This window comes from Equus caballus, chromosome 11 (assembly GCF_041296265.1).
Source record: "Equus caballus isolate H_3958 breed thoroughbred chromosome 11, TB-T2T, whole genome shotgun sequence".
NCBI classification, from domain to species: Eukaryota; Metazoa; Chordata; class Mammalia; order Perissodactyla; family Equidae; genus Equus; species Equus caballus.
In genome coordinates, this window is record NC_091694.1 from 25,349,700 (window position 1) to 25,370,171 (window position 20,472).

General features: G+C 50.3%; 1 protein-coding gene across 3 annotated transcripts; it reads right to left on the minus strand.

The window, feature by feature from the left end:
- Window positions 1-7,236: 7,236 nt before the first annotated feature.
- Window positions 7,237-19,039, minus strand: PHB1 (prohibitin 1). 3 transcript variants are annotated; one of them, XM_001502391.6, is made up of 7 exons: window positions 17,819-19,039; window positions 16,514-16,628; window positions 14,988-15,149; window positions 12,347-12,489; window positions 12,069-12,185; window positions 9,725-9,820; window positions 7,237-8,389 (listed from the first exon to the last, which is right to left on the minus strand). In XM_001502391.6, the coding sequence occupies exons 2-7, from the start codon at window positions 16,599-16,601 to the stop codon at window positions 8,177-8,179; spliced, it is 819 nt and encodes a 272-aa protein (XP_001502441.1). In that variant the 5' UTR covers window positions 16,602-16,628; window positions 17,819-19,039; the 3' UTR covers window positions 7,237-8,176. The 3 variants fall into 3 exon arrangements, with proteins under 3 accessions (XP_001502441.1, XP_070083543.1, XP_070083544.1); XM_070227442.1 differs by having other exon boundaries at window positions 17,835-17,901; XM_070227443.1 differs by having other exon boundaries at window positions 17,744-17,866.
- Window positions 19,040-20,472: the final 1,433 nt, after the last annotated feature.

Below are 20,472 nucleotides of genomic sequence, written 5' to 3' on the forward strand. Positions count from 1 at the left end.
TCACCGCAGCGTGGCTTGATAAGCGGTGTGTATGTCCGCGCTGGGGATCCGAACCGGAGAACCACAGGCCGCCAAAGCAGTGCGCGTGAACTTAACCACTATGCCACTGGGCTGGCCCCTAATAAGTATTATTTTTGAGACAATTTAAAGAATCGGGCAGTGTGCACTTGCAGGATGAAACAGAGTACAGTGAGGATCACAGATTCTTCAGGAAAATTCGTGGGAGCAGATGGGAAAATGCTGTGCTGTAAGATCTGTACACAATAACAGACAGTGTAGCTGATTCTGCACTCCACTTTGTGGATTCTTTATGGCAAATATTTGAACTGTCTCTGGCCTCCTTCCAACCACTCCCTTTCCCTGTTTCTTCCCCCATTTCATGGCCTCATCATTTAACTTTTGATCTGAACAAATAATGAGAAACAGAAATCTGAAGGGAGAAGAAAAACAGTATAAGGCATTTCAATACACATGACCTGATCAGCTGTCATTTGGACGATGTTGTATTAGTCTCTTGATAAAGGACCTGTGTTTGATTCATCTTTAATCCCTTGAAGCATCTGGCCCAGGACTGCACACAGTAGGTACTCAATAATTGTTGCAGGAATGAATGGACCCACTTGTGTATATAAGACTTGTCCTTTTCGGGTCTCTTCATTCACAGGGAACATCCACAAGGTGGCAGGTCAGGCCTTCCCCATGTGCTTATCAGCCCATCAGATTTAATTTTGCTCCTCCTCATGACTGTTTAGGAACTCAGAAGGAAACTCCTGGGGCCTCAGAAGGAGAATCTGATGTCTCCTGTATGTCTTATTAATTCATTCACAACTGGGTGAGCTCCCCAAACTGACTCAGGCTGGCTGCAGAGCCTGAGTACCCAGCGTGCTGGGTGCCTCCCTGGTTTAAGAAGGAGTTAAAGCTGAGCTGCGTGGCCATCTCCCACCTGGCAGAGAGAGGGGTAGCACCAGTTTGGCTGGTGGTTGGGGCAGGACACTTGGTATATTTACAGCCACTGATGCCCAGGGGTTCTATATCAGGAAGTCGTCTGCAGAGGATCATCTTGACCTGTTTACTCATCCTCAGCGCTGGTGCTAACCTCCTTCTAGTCCCTTCCCTGGGATCTTTCTCCAAACATCTTGTAATTGTCAACACAGCCTGGCACCTGCAGCAGCAAGCAGGGTGCTGCCATCTGGTGGAGAAAAGAGGCCACAGCCTTGCTGGGCTCCGTCTGAAGGGAATTTGGGAAATGAAAGGAACCTTTGAGAACGACTTCCAGAACAGCGGATTTCAAACTTTTGCAGCCATGGAACCCTTCCTTCAAATGACAGCCGTGACTAAGGTCCTCATGTAGGACTGAGAAACTCACCACTGCTCTGGCTGCAGCAGGGGAGGGAGGGACCCAGAGCCCCAGCGGCCCCGCTCCACACTCCTCCAAGCTCAGTTGGCAAACAGCTGATAGACTTACCCCTCATTGAAAGGATGGGGAAACAGAGATGAAAGATATGGAGGGACTAGTGCAAACAGTGGTATAACAAAGACTAAAGCGCAAATTCCTTGTACAAACAGACTTTGGAATTTAGCCAGCCAACCTCTACCCCCAACTTCAAATAAGGACCAAACACAGCTTCCTGAATGCTGGGTCAAGCCACCTATCCCAACACATCTGGGCCCCTGGGAAGGAGGAGCCTGGAACTTGATCCCTCTTGCACCTCTTTGTTTGAATCAAACCAGGGTGGGACCCTTGAGGGTCCGCATGCTGCCTTCTCAATAGCCAGCTTGGAATCAGGGGCACAGAGATGCCCACTGCTAACTCAGGATTCCAAAGAAGTTTGCTGGTCTCTGACATTCAGGAGGAGCAGACAGCCCCCTAGGACACAAATAGGGAAGAGAACGAGAATATTCTGAGCATCAACTGTGTGCTGAGCCCTGTGCTAAGCATTTTCACATCAGTCATCTTATTTACTCAACAATGCTGCCATGTGCATATTCATAGCCTTAGTTTTTTAGAAAAAAAAAAAAAAAAGAGATGCTTAAAGCACTGAAGTAATTTACCCCAGGTCTCCCAAGCTAGTCAGTGGCAGAGTCAGAATCGAAACCTAAATCTTTCTAATTCTGGAACCTGTGTCCTTTCCACTGAACTGAGTTGCCTTCTGGAGTGAGAGATCTGGGAAGTCCAGCCCAGCTCAGGGTTTCACGGTGTCAGGAAGGACCACAGCAGTTCACTGACGCGAAGGGGCTTGCGGAGGAGAAGACATTGTCTCTGCCTCCCACCTGCCATGATCTAGCTGGGGATGAAAGCGGGCTTATGAAAGGAAGGAAGAATACACATGTACCCACCCACTGTGAGCGTCAAGGAAGGATTTCCAGGACGACGAGCCCCAGATATAGAAGAGAAAGCTGAGAGATGGGATGGAAACAGCACTAGACGGAGAGTCTGGGGACTTGGATTCCAAGCCCTGGCTTTGCCGCCTGCGTGCTGTGGATGTTGGGCAAGGCTCCTCACCCGCCTCACTCAGGGGCGTTCCTGAGGCTCTGAAAGCCCCCGGCTCAGGTCTGCGCTGTGGTGATTTCAGTGGGGGTGGAGCTAGACAGGAAAGGAGGCTGAAGGGAGCGCTGGACAGGCTCATGAGGAGGGGAGGGTCACGGACACAGAAGAGGGAAATGGCATTGCATGCTGAGAGGTTGGCCAAGGCAGGCAAAGAAAAGAAGCAATTACTAGCCAGAGACAGCGAGCTCATCTCTTCTTAAAAGCTTGGTAAGGACTAGATTTGGCACAGTCCACAATAAGGAGCATCTGTAGGTTCTTTTAGGGTCTCTGGCTGTCCAGGATAGACATGGCCTTAACCAAGAGACTCCTCTGCCCAGAGGCGAAAGCTCCCAGAGGCCACTCCTGGGAGTCATTGCTGCACTGGGCTCCCTTCCTTGGCTGTGGCCTCCTCTGGCTTTGGAAAGAGTCCAGCAGCAAATCCTTCCTGGAGGGCAGAGGGGTGGAAAAGAGGTGGTTTTATCCCGGACCTGGAGATCCTCAGACCTTTGGGGGACCATCGGGTTCTTCCTTCTTAACTCCCACCTGCTTGCCACCCCCAGTCCCACCTCCTGCCTTGTTCAGAAACATGTGCAAGCCATGGAGAACAGCAGGTGCTATAAATCTGTGTCCCAGGGTCCCAACGTGACATTGCTTCCCCGATCACCACAGCCAGGGACACAGTCAAGAACTCTGGTGACCATTACCTCGTATCTGACTTACAGTCCTCAGCCCCCTTGGTGCCTGAGACTTCCAAATTCCAGGGTTCTTCCCCTTCTCCAAGCCTATCTAATCCCCCACATCAGGGTCAGCAAACTTCCCCTGTGAAGGACCAGATAGTAAATACTTTAGGCTTTGCAGGCCATATGGTCTCTGTTACAGCTATTCAAGTCTGCTGCTGTGGTGCGAATGGGCATGGCCGTGCTCCAATAAAACTCTACTTAGGGATGCTGAAGTTTGAATTTCATATAGCTTTCATGTGTCACAAAATAGTATTCCTCTTTTGATTTTTTCCCAACCATTGTTAGCTCGTGAGCTATACAAAAACAAGTGGCGGGCTGTACTTGGCCCACAGGCCATAGTTTGCCAACCCCTGACCTAAGTGTTCGCAGCTCGTTCAGCCAAACTTAGACGGTCCAAGCCTTTCAGTGATCAGGCTTTTCGGGCTAATCCAGGTGGTTTGTCTTGTCCTCTAAGGATGACAACAGCTTTAAGCTCCCCTAAAGTAACCTTGCTCTTTCAACTTTACTCTCTCTTACAAAGCAGTTTGATTGGAGAATGCTGGAAAGACCCCCTCCCCCCATCCACCCAGTGTCCTGTGCAAAGGTGTTCTCTTTCAACTCTAAACTCGCTTCCCCGGGCCCAGTACATTTCCACTCATTCTCTCTTCCAGCTATGCACAGCTGGGCCCGGCCCAAGCCTCCCAGCCTTTGCCGGCCAGGGAGGCCTCATCACTCCTTTCTTGTTCAATTCTCTACCCCGTTGCCAGAGTTCCAGAGCCAATGCCCTTTCTCTAAAAGGAGACCTGATACACAGGGAAAGCCAGGAAGAGGTGAGCCAGAAGCGAACTCCAGGAGAAGGGGGTTTAACGCTGGGCTTGAGGCAGGGCAACGGACAGGGAGGGGAAGACGGAGGAGAGAGGAGAGGCGTTCCAGACAGAAGCAGGAGACGGTGAGCTGTGGGCAGGCCACAGCAGGGGAGTGTCTGCACACGGAGCCCACATGAAGTGAGAGCAATGAGACGGGGGAATTGGTCAGGGTGGGACTTAGGGGACGGGTTGGCCTGCTAGACCCCAAGAACCCTGATTCAGAGTAGCTTGAGATAACGTAATGACATAGGAGAACTCATGGGTTTCGACTTCCAGCCCTCATTTCTAACCTCAGCCCTGCACTCTCTATTCCTTCACCTAGTCATTCGACAAACATTCAGTAACTCCCAAAACAACAGGCCAGGCAGTTTAGGCTTGGGGAAGATATCAGGGGGTGGTTGAGGAAAGAGGAAGGGGGAACGTAGAATCAGGTAAGTGTCCTGCCCTCCATAAATACAGAGTAGGAGAGTGTGTGCATGCACATGCACACAACTATACCCCAATGAAGAGAGTGCTAAATGCCTTATGGCAACATGGATAAGGAGGTCAGGAGATAGATGGGGGAGGAGGCCATCAGCAGAAGTTTCATGGAAGAGAAAGAACTTGAGCTGCGACTCAAAGGATAGAGGACACGTGGACCTGTGAAATGTGGGGAAGGTCTGCCCAGGAAGAAGGGACACTGAGAAGCGGGTGCGGTGAAGTGACAAGGGGTATGCAGACAAGAGCAAGGAACTCGAGCGGGTGTGTGTTTTCAAGGGGGTGTTACTGCAATACTTTCGGGGCAAGTTTTTGCTGTGTCGGTCTGTCCCTTATAAAGTAGGTCTTGTAGCATCCCTGCCACTCCCCTCCCCTGCCCTCCTGCCGGTAGCAACTGCCCCTTTCCTTGCATTTTCAAACAACACTCCCCACCCCGTGGGAACCACTAGGTAGTGAGGCCAAGGCAAACAGTAAAACGTAAAGTTGGACCAGAAAGGTAGTGAGCGAGGGTTTTCAGGAGGGAGGGGATGAGATCTGTTTTAGGAAAATGAAGTCTGGAGGGGTGTGCAGGATGAACGGAAGGCCTGGGAGAGGCAGGGAAATAGGTTACAGCCTCCGCAAGCCTCTCACCCAGGTTGTTTTCACGTGGCTGGGCTGCCTGTCCCACAATGACTGGCAGACGGCAAAGGTCATGGGGAGGTCCTAACTGCGTGTCCCCCCAGCTGATTGCTGGAATGGCCTAGGAGAACAGCATTTGCTAAGTCAGGATTTGACTAATATTCCATTGTCTTTCCTTGTCTTTCAATTCAACCCACCTGGGGATGACCAAACACAGCTCCTCCCCCATCCATCCACACTGGCAGGATTGGTGTAAAACTAGCTGAAGTAAGGAAAATGGCGACCCTTTGAGGGTTTTTCTCTCTCCTCCCTGTCCAAGGTCCACTGCTTTCTTAGTGAGCGACCCCTCAGAGCCCAAACAAGGGAACTATTCAGCCTGACCAAAGGAGACAGGGGGGAGAGTCCCTGTTCTGTGCCTTCCCTGGCCAGGACAGGACACAGCTTTTGATCCAAGGCCCAGAGAATCCCGAGCTGATAAAGGCCCATTGTGGCAGTTTCTGGAGAAACCCAGAGGCCGTGAGGGGACTCTGGGCTCAGCAACCAGTTAACAGCCCTTGAACATTTGTGAAAAGAATTACTTGGCGGAAATCAAGGCAGAATGAGGCCCCCGGCTGTCACTGGCACCATCCGTGGCAGGCAGGCTAAAGGCAAACCCAGCAGGAGCCTGGCCTGCCTGCTGCTGAAGGGGCTGCCCTGAGTCAGTCGGAACCCAGGAGCTGTGGAGGGCTCCCCTACAGACACCTATGAAACCCAATCTCCGCCAAAAGCACGAAACACAACTGCTCTTTTAAAAAGGGCCTGGGGAAGAGGAGCCTCTCGCCCCCCCAGCCCCCGGAGGGTGTCCAAAGCAATAATAACCAGCAGGAAAGGAGGACGGCGGCAGAGGGGAAGCCGGTCTGGAAGCCATTTAGGAATTACGCGCTTTCTGCTCCAGTCTTTAAGGCGCTTTGTGGGTCCAGGCACCTCATCATTTGCAGGCCTCACTATTCTTGCAGCAAAAAAAAAAACGTAGGAAGAGAGCTCCTGAGATAAATGATGCCGGGGAGGTGGTGGGCAGACGGGCTAGATGGGAGGCTCAGGGGACTATCAACCAGATTGAGGCTTTGGTGGGAGGTTTGAGGTTCAGCCGGCGGTCAGGAGCCCATCGCACACTTGTCTGCACGTTCACGGGAGGATGGGAAGGGACCAGATCTCTGCCGAAAGGCCCTGGGAGGAGTGCAGGGATGGGAGAACTCAGTCCACAGTCCCACCCCAGATCTATGCATCAGTCCCTGCCTTTCCCAGCTGACAGCTGATCCTGACACTGTGGGAGAGGAAATGCAGAATCTGAGGTCAGAGACCAGCCTGCAGAGTGCTCTTACAGACCGCTCTCCTTGGCCAGGTGGTGAGCCCGGGGATTAAACGGAGAGCAGGGGTTAACACAGTCAACGTGAGTGCTCACAGCTCATCGCTGTTTCCGTTTTGTTCCTAATAGGATCTGAGGTGGACGAGTGGCATAGTTCGTCTGGGTCCGCTTTCCCTCCCCACCATCCAACATGCGTAAACTTGGCCCGGTCAAATGCCAAGTGACTTCCACGTCAAAGCAAAGCAGAATAAGCAACATAAACCCACAGCAGGGCAGCCGAAGCCATCTAATGCATATAAAAATCAAAGCAGAGGGCACTGAGGGCTATCGCACACGTGTATTTTACGTCAATTGCTTCCCTCCCATCAGGAGAAAGTACTGCTGACAGTTGGTGGGCAGTCAGGAGCAGTGGTAAAGCCGCGGAGGAAAGTGAACTAACTCCTAGTCACCCTCGCCTCGGAAGAGTCCATCTCCGACAAACCTCACCTGATACGAGGCAGATTCGCTTCAGGCTGCGGATGGATCTGGAACGCAGCACAAAGTGTTTTCTGAAACCAAAGCATTTTCTGCCTTGCTGGAGATTCTGTCCCAGCTGGCGATACAAACATGTACACACAACAACTGCTGGAATGCTCTGTTCTGATCCCACGGCTCTCACAAACAAAAAAAACAAACCTCAAAGACTGAGCTGGAAGGTCTGGGTGTCATTTATTGACAGCAGTTTACACACATTTTTCTTCCCATGGTTGTTTCCTCAAAGCACAGGCACAGAACCCTCTAGAAGGGCAGTCTCTGAACGAGGGAGCAGGAACGCAGGATGCACACGTCTTTGGCAGGCATGTTCAGCCCCGGCAGGATGCAATCCTTCAAGCTGGAATTCCACCGGGTATTTGAGACACCAAGGTGGGGGTAGAGAGGAAGTCTCCAGCAGGACTCAGATCGTGGTCCAGGCCCGCTCTCTCTATCCAAGTCCAGCCCAGCTTTCAGACCCTGGGGGGGCAGCCAGTCAGGCCCACCCACCTTCACAGGGGCAGCTTCTTCAATCCACGCCCTGTTCGTACACACCTGCTTCCGCTGGCCCCACAGTTAGAGATTGAGCCTGATGGTAAGAGACAGACCACTTCCTCTCCGACCCTCCCCAGCACCTCACTTCAGCTGGGTCTGTGCAGGAACCGCTGGAGAACCCTGAGTGAGGCCTGCAGTCTCAGCTCAGCTGCCTGGGCCGTCTTCCTTACGTCTTGAATAAATGATAGTTTGGAGGCTACAGGTTTACTTGGCCAACAACTGTGCTCCCCAGCCCGTCACGCACATGGCCCTGCCTTTCTTCTGCCAAAGTGCCAGTACCTCGGCTGGAGCTCCAGCAGGCCCTGGAGACAGGAGCCAAGCTGGTCTGCGTAGGCACTTGGCAATTTTGGGGAGGGAGGCGGATAAAAAGTTGGATGGAAATGAGAAGAATGAAAGAGCTCTATCTGATAATTAGAGATCTGAAGTGACTTTGCTTTTATTTCCTTCACTTTAAGCCAATCATGAAACTTCACAGTGATTTCTGGGGTGGGGGGCAGAAGGAAGGTGGTGCTAAGAATCATCGGGGCTGTGGCCCAAGGAGGTGCAGGCAGGGCAAGCCTCACTGGGGCAGCTGGAGGAGCACTGACTGCCCGGAAGGCAGGTAGGTGATGTTCCGAGAGCGCGACAGCTGGTACGCGATGTCCTCGGCGGCTTCCAGCTTGCGCAGCTCGATCAGGCCGTCGCCCGCAGTGGCGAGCGAGTTGGCGATCAGCTCGGCTGCCTTGGAGTCACCCTCAGCAGAGATGATGGCCGCCTTCTTCTGCTGCTCAGCCTAAGAACGGACGTGGAGAGAGACCAAGATCACACCTCAGGGCGTGGGATGGCAGGCTACAGCCTCCAAGGCCCAGGTGAGGCACCTTCTTTGGTTCCTGAAGGCGCTGCGGGAATTTACCGCCTCCACTGGGTGGGGTCAACAAGCACCGCCTACCCAATCCTCCTCTGTACTGTAGCGCCCACGTCTCACCACTGGAGGGATACATTTCTGTTGGCTGCATAAATATCTGTCTTATTCCAAAGTCCTCATTAATATTAATAGCAATCTAGACTGGCCACCCTACTCTGAGCCAGGAAAACAGGAGAGAAGGAAAGGCAGAATCAATCCTCCAGCTCATCTTTCCCACCAGTCCCAAGTCAAAGTGACTTTCATGAAAACCAGCACAGCTAAGAAGGAGCAGCAGGCACTTCCTAGAGTCACATCTGTGAGTTGAACTGGTTCCCAACCAGGAACCCAGCCACCCAGAACCAACTCTCCTGGGCCTTCCCTACCCGCATCACGAGCACGACATCTATCTGCAACGCATGACCTTCAGAAGTGCAGGAGGAGACAGTACCAAGCCCTTCTGAAATTAACAGTTTTGAAACTGCCGGGCTCTGTGACTCTTCGCTCAACAAACATTACTGAGCACCTGGGATCCTCAGGCACAGTCTTAGATATGTTCTAGGCTCCAGAGAAAAGCAGAAAAAAGTAAGAAAAGTCCCCGCCCATACGGAGTTTACATTCTCTAGAATTAAATGTTGGTCAGCCATGTGTCCCTCTTTTCCCTGATTCCAAGGTCTAAGGGGTCTTGGATCAGGAATGCTACCCCGAGACATTGAGTGGTGGGAGAAGGGGACAGCAAGAAGTAAATACACCTTTGTTAAGACCTGAAGACCAGGCTGCTATGCAAATATATTGTGTCCCACTGCACTCTGACACATCTGGATGGATTTAATGCTTGAAAAAACGCCAGTGACGATAGCGCATCTGGTGCAATGTTTGATCCTTCCTGCTGACAGCTTTCACTGTGTAACCCCGGTTAAAAATGGCCTCTCGGTGAAGCTGAAAATATTGCAGGAGAAACATTTTTATTTGTAGCAGAGTGTTTTTGATCTTAGCGAAGTAGAAAAAAAATGACCCTTCAGCGATTTAGGAACATAACTTCACATATCCCTGGACTAGCCCCCAAAGACTCTGGAACCAATTGCAGGAGTGCGGTCCCTTCAATCCCCTTCCAATGATCCCGGAAGAAGAGATGACAGATGATGAATTTCCAGGCCACCCAGCAAACGGGGAGGCTGAGCACAGGAGAGAGGGGAGGAGGCTCCTGCCATCTGGTTGAGCGCTCACCTTCTCCACCACAAATCTGGCCCTCTCCGCTTCCTGCTGAGCCACCTGTTTGGCTTCTACCGCTTCTGTGAACTCCTTCCCGAAGGTCAGATGTGTCTAAGGGGAGAGAGGGAGCGCGAGATGAGGCAGTGTAATTGCTTAGACAGCGCTGCTGTGAGGCCTCCACGGCCGCTGAAAGGAAGAGGCCAGGAATGGCTCTAGCAGCTGGAGGCACCGTGGAGCCAGGACACCCTTCCACCTCTCTATCTTTGTCCAAACTGAGTTCATACCCTGGACTCCTCGGCTGCCCAGATTGCTCCTGTACCGCATTCTGTCACCCTCAGTGTGACGATCTCAAGTAGAAAACACCCCAAAGGCACCAGAAGGTATCTACTGGACTGACCACCTTCCTAGGGGAGCAGACCTATGGGTTCGAGGACCCACACTGACTAGCGCTCTTCCAAGGTCCTTTGATGGCCTGTTTGCAGCCTCCGGGGAGGCCAGATGGAAAACTGAGCCCCTGAGAGTGGGGGAGGCAGCTGGTTCTCAGGGATTCACGAGCGTGACGCTCTCTGCTTATGGAATAACCAGTCCACTTCTTTCTCACATACCTCCAGCACAGAGCAGGAAGAGGAGGAGAGAGAAGGTGGAACGCACATCATGGTATTCCCTATGTGTGAGTGCTTCTGGAAAAGGGTTTAAAAGAAACAGAAGGCAGGTAAAGCTATTGCTTAGGGAGAGGGTTTAAAATTCTGATTACCCACAGACTTTCCCTAATAACATAAATAACTGAGACTTGGCTGAAGTGACTGTCTCTAATGACAGTGCAAATAATGGGAACAGATCTCAGAGCTCCTAATAGCCTGGTCTACAGTAATTTACTTCTTCATCCAACTTTTTATTAAATAGGAAGAAACAAAGGGAAGAACAGTGTTGGTTTTGCTATCAAATTCTACTTGTTTTACGTCCTTCACCCTTTCAATCTCTGCTTTTTTTTTTTGTTTAATATAAGGAGCTCAAAACTTCTCCTAAAAAGTAAATCCTAGTCCCACTGTCTTCTAGAGTTTTTAACACTCCTAATTCTTAAACTATAGCTGTCTTACTTTGCCCGCTCCATTCCTGGACTCTTGTTCAAAGTCTGGGGAAGAAAACACAATCTTGAGAAACGAAAAACGAAACGTGGAATTAAGGAATAAAATTTCTTTCTAAAAGGGCCAGCTGAGGGCAGCAAATTCTCCATGAAATCTAATTTTCTCCTCACACCTCTTAGATATGGTTTCTTGTGGTCAGCCCACATTTCCCCAGAATGGAGTATGTGGTTAAAGTCTAGCAAAATGCCAAGCTTCTCCTTAGGTTTTTACTTAGTATTTTCTCACGGCCAAGGTGTTCAGGTCAACAGTAAGCTGGAGAGCCTGAGGAACGGCTCTTGTCAGGGGAGCGCAAAGGCTGCAGCCCGGCGTCTTGCCAGCAGAGGGAGCCCGCAGGCACTTCCAGGGCGGGCAATGCTGCAAGGTGGAGCAGTGCCCTCAGGTTTGCGCCGGCTGTGGCAAAGCGTGACTGTTTAAACAGCTGCACAGATGCTGACGGCAAAATGGTGCCTTTCCCTAGCAATGCACAGGAGAGCTAAACAGGAAACACGACCTCACTACCCGAACAAATCACTCCAAATGATTTTTCCCAGAGAATCTAGAAACACGACCCCTTTCCCTCACCCACCTCGATCTGAAATGCTATCCCGCCTGTATTGCTTTCTGTCTGAGTTATGGCATTCAATGCCCTATAAATACACAGCCTATACAGTCTCAAGAGGATAGCTTACACCTCAGAGATGTCCCCTGCCCCCCATACCAGGCTTTGAGGAATAGAACCATTCACTTACACTCTATCATCTTTCATTGGGGGTCCCCAGAGCTCCCTTCACTGAGCTTCAGCCCCTAAGTGTTAGGAAACGCCCAGGGATCAGGCTGGGAGGTCGGCACTAGGGAGAAAGACTAGCCGAGCTGTTCTCTAGTCTCCACCAGGCAGTTTCTTCCTGTGTCAAATGGTTAACAAGACATCACTTCCGGGGGAGCTCGGGGAAACAGTTTCGGGAAGGTGAAAAATCTAGTGGTTAGGGATCATCTGGGTAGGGCCGGAAGTCAAAAGAAAAATGTGTGTGGTACAGGGAAGGTAAAAGAACCCTCATCTGAAAACAAACCCAAGGAGACTGCCTCATACCGTCAAGAAGTTTCCATGTTTTCATGTCTCACATCTAGGAAAGTCAAGTCCTAAGAACGCAGGACCAAACAGTGTCTACCCAGAAATGGAGCCAGGCACCGAAACAAGAACCACAGCCCCTTCCCCACAGGCTCCCCAAGGATCTTACCAAGGACACGTCATCCAGGATGAGCCCAAAGGTTGCTGCTCGCTCCGTAAGGTCATCGCTCACCTGCCTGGAGACCAGCTCTCTCTGGGTGATGAGTTCTCCAGCATCAAAGCGAGCCTGGCTCCAAGGGAGGGCGGAGGAGCTGGTTAGCATGAGGAAGCAGAAAGGGAACCAGGAAACTACGAGCGACATCCCAACCATCCACTGCCAAGCTCTCCCGCCTAGCGATCTCATGGGGGCGGTGCTCTAGGCCGGAGGCTGAGGCCCTGTTCACTCACCACCACTGACTTGAGGATCTCTGTAGTGATGGATGGCAGCACGCGCTCGTCATAGTCCTCTCCGATGCTGGTGAAGATGCGGGGAAGCTGGCTAGCAACTGGCCGGAAAAGGATGCGCAGGGTGATGTTGACATTCTGTAAATCTTAGCGTGGGAGACAGACAAATGCTGGAGTTAAAAATAAAAAGCCCAGGGGGGAAACAAGTGGCCTTTTATATCACCTCTCCTACTCTCAATTTGCTATAATTTATAGGTAAAGCTGCTGATTTTAAGACCCTAGAAGGCAAGGAGCACACACACATGGTTTCATTGGTCGAGAACCAAGCACAGCACTAGAGGTAGGAACTTCTCAAAGGCTTCTGGTCATGGCAGCTTTTCAGTACGTCCTGAATGCCCTCTAATATAAGCAATTCAGATTATAAGTCTAACAGGTGCTGTGAGATGTTTGGAACACTGAAGATTTTAAGAAAACAGGCCAGTGCCAAGAATTCTGGGGTGAGGCCTTTGCAAGGCCTGCTGACTGTGGCCCACGTCAGGGGTCTGCCTTGGAGAGATTATCACGGGGCCGAGGGAAGGGTCCACCCTGGACTCACCAGCAGTCCCACTCTCCCGTTTACTAATCACGTGGCCTCAGCCAGCCTTAGCCAATCTCAGCTGCTCCCTCGTCTGTAAGAACAGGGACGATTTCACCTGCCTTCCAGGGAAACCGAAGGAGAAAACAAGATACAAAAGCGCTCCGTCGAATGCACACCAGCCGTAAGGGGTTCTTCCTACACAGCCCCGTCGAAGGACCCCGGGAGGGGATGACAACTTCCCCTGACAAGTCCTGTCTGCTTGGAGCTAAAGCACTGTCACAGCCTGCTTGCAGTCACCAACAATGTGGACCGTGGCCTGGGAGATGGTCCGGAGCCAGCACAAGAGCAGTGGGAATGGACCACCCAAGGCTCTGATCTCTGGAAGTTCTTACCAATAGTCTTGAAGACGGGTATGTAACGTAACCTTAGGACAAATGTAAAACAGCAGAGAAAGAAATCCAAAAGAGGTGAGGAGTTTAGAACTAGGTTTTTAAGATTTTGTTTCTCGGTGAACTGCACCCCACCTTTGATTTCCTCTGTTGTAGTAGGCAGGCCAGACTCCTTCTGGGAGGCTCCTTCCTTGCCCAGCCAGTAGCTACAGAGTAGATGATGCAAGACCAATTTACCCTTCCCCCTCCTCTGTCCAACACACTTCTCACTCCAAAGTCCCAGCTGACTACTAAGTTCCTTGCAGGAGCCTGCCCAGCCGCTCGTGGGAGCTGGCTGCTCTCTTCTCTGCTCCCCTACGCTCTGCCACCTTGGCTTCAAGGCTCACCACACTCGACTCTAACTGCTTGTTCACACGTCTATCACTCTAGCTAGCCTGAGCTCCCAAAGGCCCCTGCTTAGGTCACCTTCGAATTATCCCCACCCTCTGGCACAGCACAAAGCCGGGCATGCTGACAGTCAGTAAACATCTGCTGAGGAACAGCACTGAAGACATCGAGGGTTACCCAGATGATAAACCAACATCCACACGACCCTCTGCTCTTGCTGCACAGAAATGTCACTGCTGAGCCAACATCTGCTATTCCATTTACTGCCCGTGCCCCTCTTAGAGCAGGATGGAGAACAGTGAGAGCTATTCATTTCAGGCTCCAACTGGAAATCCAGTGGCACGTCAGACACCAGGAGACTGCTCCCAGGTACGTGGGCCTCAGCCTGTGAGATAACAATGTGAGGTCGTCATTGCTGGAAACAGAGGCAAAGGTTAAGTCAGCCATGAAGGCAAACGGAATGGCTAGAGATCCGTTTATATGGCCACTCTGGGGAAGAAGAACCAATGGGAAGGGTCAACTGAGGGAGCAAAGGCACATGTACATTTCTCTAAAATTGGATCACCGGGGCCAGCCCGGCAGCGCAGCGGTTAAGTCCACACGTTCCACTTCTCGGCGGCCCGGGGTTTGCTGGTTCAGATCCTGGGTGCAGACATGGCGCCGCTTGGCAATAAGCCATGCTGTGGTAGGCATCCCACGTATAAAGTAGAGGAAGATGGCCACGGATGTTAGCTCAGGGCCAGTCTTCCTCAGTAAAAAGAGGAGGATTGGCAGTACTTAGCTCAGGGCTGATCTGCCTCAAAAAAAAAAAAAAAAAATTGGATCACCATGTAACTCTTGAAATATACCTTTTGTATTTCTCTAAATTTGTACTGTTGTTTGTGTGTGTACTTTAAGTATATATTTCTTTTTTTTTAACACCTGAGCTTACATCTGTTGCCAATCTTTTTTTTTTTCCTTCTTCCAAAGTCCCCCAGTACATAGTTGTATATTCTAGTTGTAGGTCCCTCTGGTTGTGCTGTGTGGGACGCCACCTCAGTGCAGCCTGATGAGCGGTGCTAGGTCCACGCCCAGGATCGAAACCAGGGAAACCCTGGGCCACCGAAGCGGAGTGCGCGAACTTAACCACTCGGCCACAGGGGTGGCCCCTAAGTGTACATTCCTATAAACCCATATAAAACCCTCCAGGAAAAACATGCTAGGAAGTCTTATTATGTGAAGTTCAATCTCTTCCAGATCCCACAGCGCCCCTTCCACACTCTACTTTACCTGACCCCCAGGCAGGACTCACCTTTGCTACCAGTGATTACTGGCACGTTACGTGGTCGAGAGCGGCAGTCAAAGATAATTGGTTTCTGTACCCAAGGGATGAGAAAGTGAGTCCCTTCCCCTACCACAATGTCTTGCACTCCACGGAACCGGTCAAAGATGACAGCTCTGTGCCCAGCATCAACTAGGAATGAAGGATAATGACGGGTCAGGAAAACCCCCTCGCCCTTTAACCAGAAGGACTGTGTCTTCGAAAGACCCCTGGTGCTTTCTGTTCATTTATTAAGTCCCCCTGTCTTGCTCTGTCTTCCCAAACTTCTGGTCTCTAGAAGCTTCTAAAGAGCTACAAAACTAAGCAATCACTTCCTATTCCATGTGTCTTCCCAAGGACTTCAATTATAGATCATCCTCAGCGTCCTTTCTCCTTGAAACAACTGGCTGCCGGTTTTCTGATTAACCACCCCGTCCCCAAACTCCCACCATTATAGTTCCTGGAATCACCTCCCAAAACTGAGCAAAGTCTTCACTGTGACTGCATGCCACCCCGGTTCCAATTTAACCCAGTGTTCCCAGAAGCAGCACTCTCACTAGGCGAATCCTAAAACTTGGAAGGTCCCACTCTTTCCTTCAAATAGCTTGGTTTCTCTAAGGTTTTAAGGGCTTAGAGAGTTGTCTTGTTGGTTCAGAGAGAACTTAGTGATGGTGATTACTGTCTAGCTGTGCAAGGGTAGCCAAAAAGATCAGAACACGGAACTGCGCCATATAAGCCAAGGCTTTTCTGATCAGCTGTTTCTGCCTCTGCCATTTTGGACTTTAAAATTGGTCCAAATATCTTCCCTCTGGAAGTACTCCTCCTCTTATCAGCCAGTCACACACGAGGTGGGTCAATGCACTGCTGCTTTCCAAGAGGGAAAGTCAGGGACTATCAGAGCTGGAGGGGGTCTCAGAGATGAACCAGGTCAGTTGCATTTCTTGACCAATGAGGAAGCTGAGCCCTAGGGAGGGGGAAGTGACTTGCCTAAGGTCACACAGGAAAGTGGGAAAAAAGCCAGCTTAAACCCCTGCCACACTGTTAAAAGCTGGGCAATGTATCTCAAAGATATTTTTCTGGAATGACCAGACTGCGGCAGAGGAAAAGCTCCTGCTGAGGACAAGGTCACCGACAGTCTAAAGCCCTTGCTGAGTCCACGCACAGGCAGAAGGGAACAAAGGAGACCTCCCTTCCAGCCAGCCCATGAAACCCCACACTCTGCTGAAGCACTCGAGTGGTGTAGCATCACTTCAAATTAGCAAGAGCACCTGGAAACATCCAATGGCAACTGGGCTCAGAGGCGCTTTGTGAATAAAGGCTCTGAGCGAACCTATGGCTACAAGGACAGAGGTCTAATGACAATGCAACCACATGGTGTGGGATGGCAGCAGGTGAGCCCTCTCGGGCACAAACACATTCACAGACAGCGGCTGCCATCAGGAGTGTCACATGGGCTGTGCAGACCAACAGACATCCTCCAGCAACGGGCAGAGACCCACCACCCCTCAGGGCCTCACCATTGTACAAAGCAGAGTTCACCACGCCTCCCGCAATGGCTAAGGCCAGGCCGAACTTGCCGATGGACTCAAACACTTTGGCAGCCATGTCTCCTTCTGCTGGACCCACTCACACCTAAGGGGGTAAAAACAAAACAAAAGAACTTGATCCCAAAATCCTCAGAGAAAGCTATGTGTGAGGCATATTCACCTCTCAAGCTGGCTATTCATTCCCCACTCTGGAGTTCTAAACCATCCACTCAAGGACACCTACTAAATGACACTCCACAGCTTGGAAAAGGGTAGTACCAACTCCTCTGCTTGTTTCTTTTTCCATTTCTTTCTTCTTTTTCTACTACTTAAGAAAAGGGGTCTGGGGCACTTGGTTCAATAATGTGAATGAGGCACGGGCTTCATACCCAAGAAGAACTCAGTACCACACGAACCCACGCTCCCATTTCCTAGACAACCAGGCCGCAAGACAGAGGCTGTGTGGTTGGTCCTTCGCAATTTTGGTTTGGAAAAATAACTCAAAGAATGTGCTACATGGTAATTCCAACAGCAAAAATAACAATAACAGCTCATCTTTATACCTCGCAGTCTTCTAACAGCAATTTATTTAATCCTCACACTAACCCCTATGAAGTAGACTAATACAGATGAGGAAACTGATGTACACAGAGAAGTTACATGAAGAGCCCAAGATCACATAGCTATTAAGTGGTAGAACCAGAATTAGAACCTAGATGTCTAATTCTAGAAGGCACAACTTAAATCATCATCCTGCTTCTCAACATCAGGTATTAAGAATGACCTGTTATCATGGAAGCAGGAGCTAGATGACATTCTGGGATCAAGATAGCTGAAGAAGCAATTGGGCAGAAAGGCTCTAAACAGCTGCGCTGCGCGGGAGAGCCCTGGAAGGAGAGGGTGGGGTGGAGAGGGGGTGGCGGGAGCAAGGCTGACCCAACCAGAATCTACTCCAGCACTTAACTTTTTAATGCCCCGCCCACCGTCGTCCACGTCAGTTTCAACTCCTGAGACTACCTTGACCTCTCCCGGTTCATTTAAATGTTCCTTTCTCGAGGTCAGGACGCCCAAGTCCTGACCCGCCGGCCTTTCCATTTCTAACAGCTTCTGCATTATTCCTCACCCTGCCCCCAAACACCCCTCCCTTACTCTACGCAACCCCTGGCTCGTCCCGGGCTCACCCCCTTTCCCCTCCGACACGAGGCGGACCCACGCACGCACCCCGCCAGCCCAGATCACGAATATGGGTGCAGAGACGCCCGGACGCGCGTCGCAGGCGCTCCCCTGCATTCTCACCTGCTTCCACACTGACCTCCACATGAATTCCCCAGCCTCACATACTGCGCATGCGCTGGCAGCTCCGTCTCTTCCCCGCCCTCCTTCCAAGATTCGCGCCTCTGATTGGCGAGGAAGAGCGCGGTGCGTTCTGGGAAGGGTGGCTTGCAGCCTGGCCTGGCTTCTCCCGTTCCTCACAGAGGAACTACAATTCCCAAAGAGCCGTGCAGCGGCTGGCCCGCGCTGAAAAGGCTTTTCTCTTTGGTGGTAGACGCCGAGATGTTGCCGCAAAGCCTTTTGGGGGCTGTAGTTCCTTGGGGGATAAATGCACGTGCCCATCCTGAACCGATGCTACAGCCTGCGGAGGATGGGCCGGATGGCACTCGGGAAGAGTGGCAGGGACAAGTTTACGGGTGATGAAAGAGGTTGTATGGGCACCCTGGGGAAAGTTGTGAAATAACTGGTGGGCTGAGAGATCTTGAGGGAAGTCGAGGGACCGTCTTCTTTCCAAAGCTCTGTCTGCGAATGTCCTGAGTCAGACGTTGCTTGCCAGAGCTAGAGAGAACCTTAGAAACCATGTGGACTAGAAAACTGAGGCCCAGAGAGAGGAGGGGATTCATTCAGGGTCATGCGTCGATTTAACAAAGGGTCTCGGCTTAGAGTCCGGGTCCGCTGGACACAATTTTTTTAAAAAGTCTTATTGGGAAAAGTTGCAAGAATAGTGCAAAAAACACGCGTATCCTTTACTCAAATTAATTTATTGCTAACAATCTCCCCCTCTTTCTCTCTCTATTTTCTAAGAATAAGGACATTCTTTTATATGACTAGAGTAAGTTTACCCTCTGCTTTCCAATTTTGTCCATTGACCCAATAATGAACTTTATAGCAATCTCCACCCTCCCCCATACAAGATGCAGTCTAAGATTAGGCACTGTATTTATTTTTCATGTCTCTTTAGTCTCCTTTAATCTGAAAATTGTCCTCAGCCTTCCCTGTCTTTTATTACATTAAAACAAAACCAAAAAGAATGTTTCTCATTTTGAGTTTGTCTGATGTTTCCTCATGATTAAATTCAGGCTCTGCATTCTTAGCTGGGGCATTACCTAACTGGTGTATGGACACAATTCTAACAAAACCAGGCCCATTTCTGGATTCTAGTAGGATTGGATTCTTTCAATTTCTTTTTCCTGCATTTCCCCTCCTCCTCTCTGTCCCCCTTCTTTGTCCCCACTTGGCACAATCAAACGATCAGAGATATCCATGGCAGTACTCTTCAGGTGGTAAGAGCTTGCCCTAACCAACCACAATTTTTTCCCCTGACTACTATGATGCAAGCTCTATGAGACTGAAAGTTTAGTCTGCTTTCTTCATTGTTCTATTCCCAGAACATACAACAGTGCTTGGCACACAGTGGGCACTCAGTCAGTATTTGTTGAATGAATGAATAATGAAGGGCGTTGAAGTGGCTGGTTAGGCTGTGGCCGGGAAACACAAGCCAGGCTGCTCCAGAATCCTGCAAGAATAGCCTTAGTCTTGTCTGCTTCTATTCTAATATCACTAGCAGGAATGCTGAAAATATTAGAAGAAATCAACTTTTGTATAGTGTTTTATAATCTTCAAGTCTGTATACCTACAGCATCCCACTTGCACATCATTACAGCCCATTATCCCTGTTACACAGATAAGGAAGTTGTGGTTCAGAGGTTAAATGGCTTGCTCAGGGTCACTCATCTAGTCAGAGCAAGACTGGACTAGAACACAGGTCTTCAGGGTCTAAGCCTTGTATTCTTTCCACTTGCCCATATCGTGCCCTGGGAAGCAAAGGCAATGGGAAAGCTCACGTGACGTGAGGGCATCATGTGGACCTGGGCTGGTTATAGGTGGAGAGATGGGGCGGATGAAGGATAAGGACACTGAGGAGGGTATTTGGGAATAATTTAATTGTGGTGAAACAAAGATTAGGGACAGAGTCGCATCAGTGCAGCAGCTTTAGGAGTGGATCCGAATCGCTGCTACATAGAGCACGCTCCCCTTCAGCCCGTGTCCCCGGCCAGACGTGCACATGGAGAATAAGAACAAATATGTCTTGAACACCGACTGTGGACCAGTTGCTTCATAAATATATAACCTTATTCAGCCCTATTTTCATATCCATTTTGGAAATGAAGAAATGGAGATTCAGAGAAGTCAAGTAACTTGCTTGAAGTCACACAGCTGATAAATGGCAGATATATGTCTGATACCATAGCCTGTGCTTTTCCAAGCTGTGGGAATGGGTGATCTGAAAGGCATACCCAAAGACTGATTCTGCTTCCTAGTTCAACGCCAAAATGGGAGGAGTGGTAATTAAAGCAAACAATTAGACAAGAATATCTCCATTTCTTCACTCATTTAACACACATATATTGGAGGCCTGTCATGCCCCAGACATCGTGCTAGACAATGGGGATACAGTGACGAAGAACGTGGAGAAGAGCCCTGTCCTCATGGAGTTTACATTCTGGGGTGAGGGGAGGGTGGCATACAGACAAAGGCAAGTATATACAAAAAAATAAATTGCATGAAATTTTGACTAGCTTCCTGAAGAAAACAAGCAGACAATAAGAGGCGGTGTGACCCAGTCAGGAAGGGCTTTGACTGGAAGAACAGAAAGGTGGACTCAATTGGATTAAACA

Excerpts from the sequence above, each read along its gene's own strand:
- PHB1 (XM_001502391.6), bottom strand. The coding sequence starts at position 16,601 with ATGGCTGCCAAAGTGTTTGAGTCCATCGGCAAGTTCGGCCTGGCCTTA. Across the intron at positions 15,150-16,513 it reads GAACTCTGCTTTGTACAATG|TTGATGCTGGGCACAGAGCT; the intron begins GTGAGGCCCTGA and ends CTTCATTCCTAG. Across the intron at positions 12,186-12,346 it reads AGATCCTCAAGTCAGTGGTG|GCTCGCTTTGATGCTGGAGA; the intron begins GTGAGTGAACAG and ends CCTTGGAGCCAG.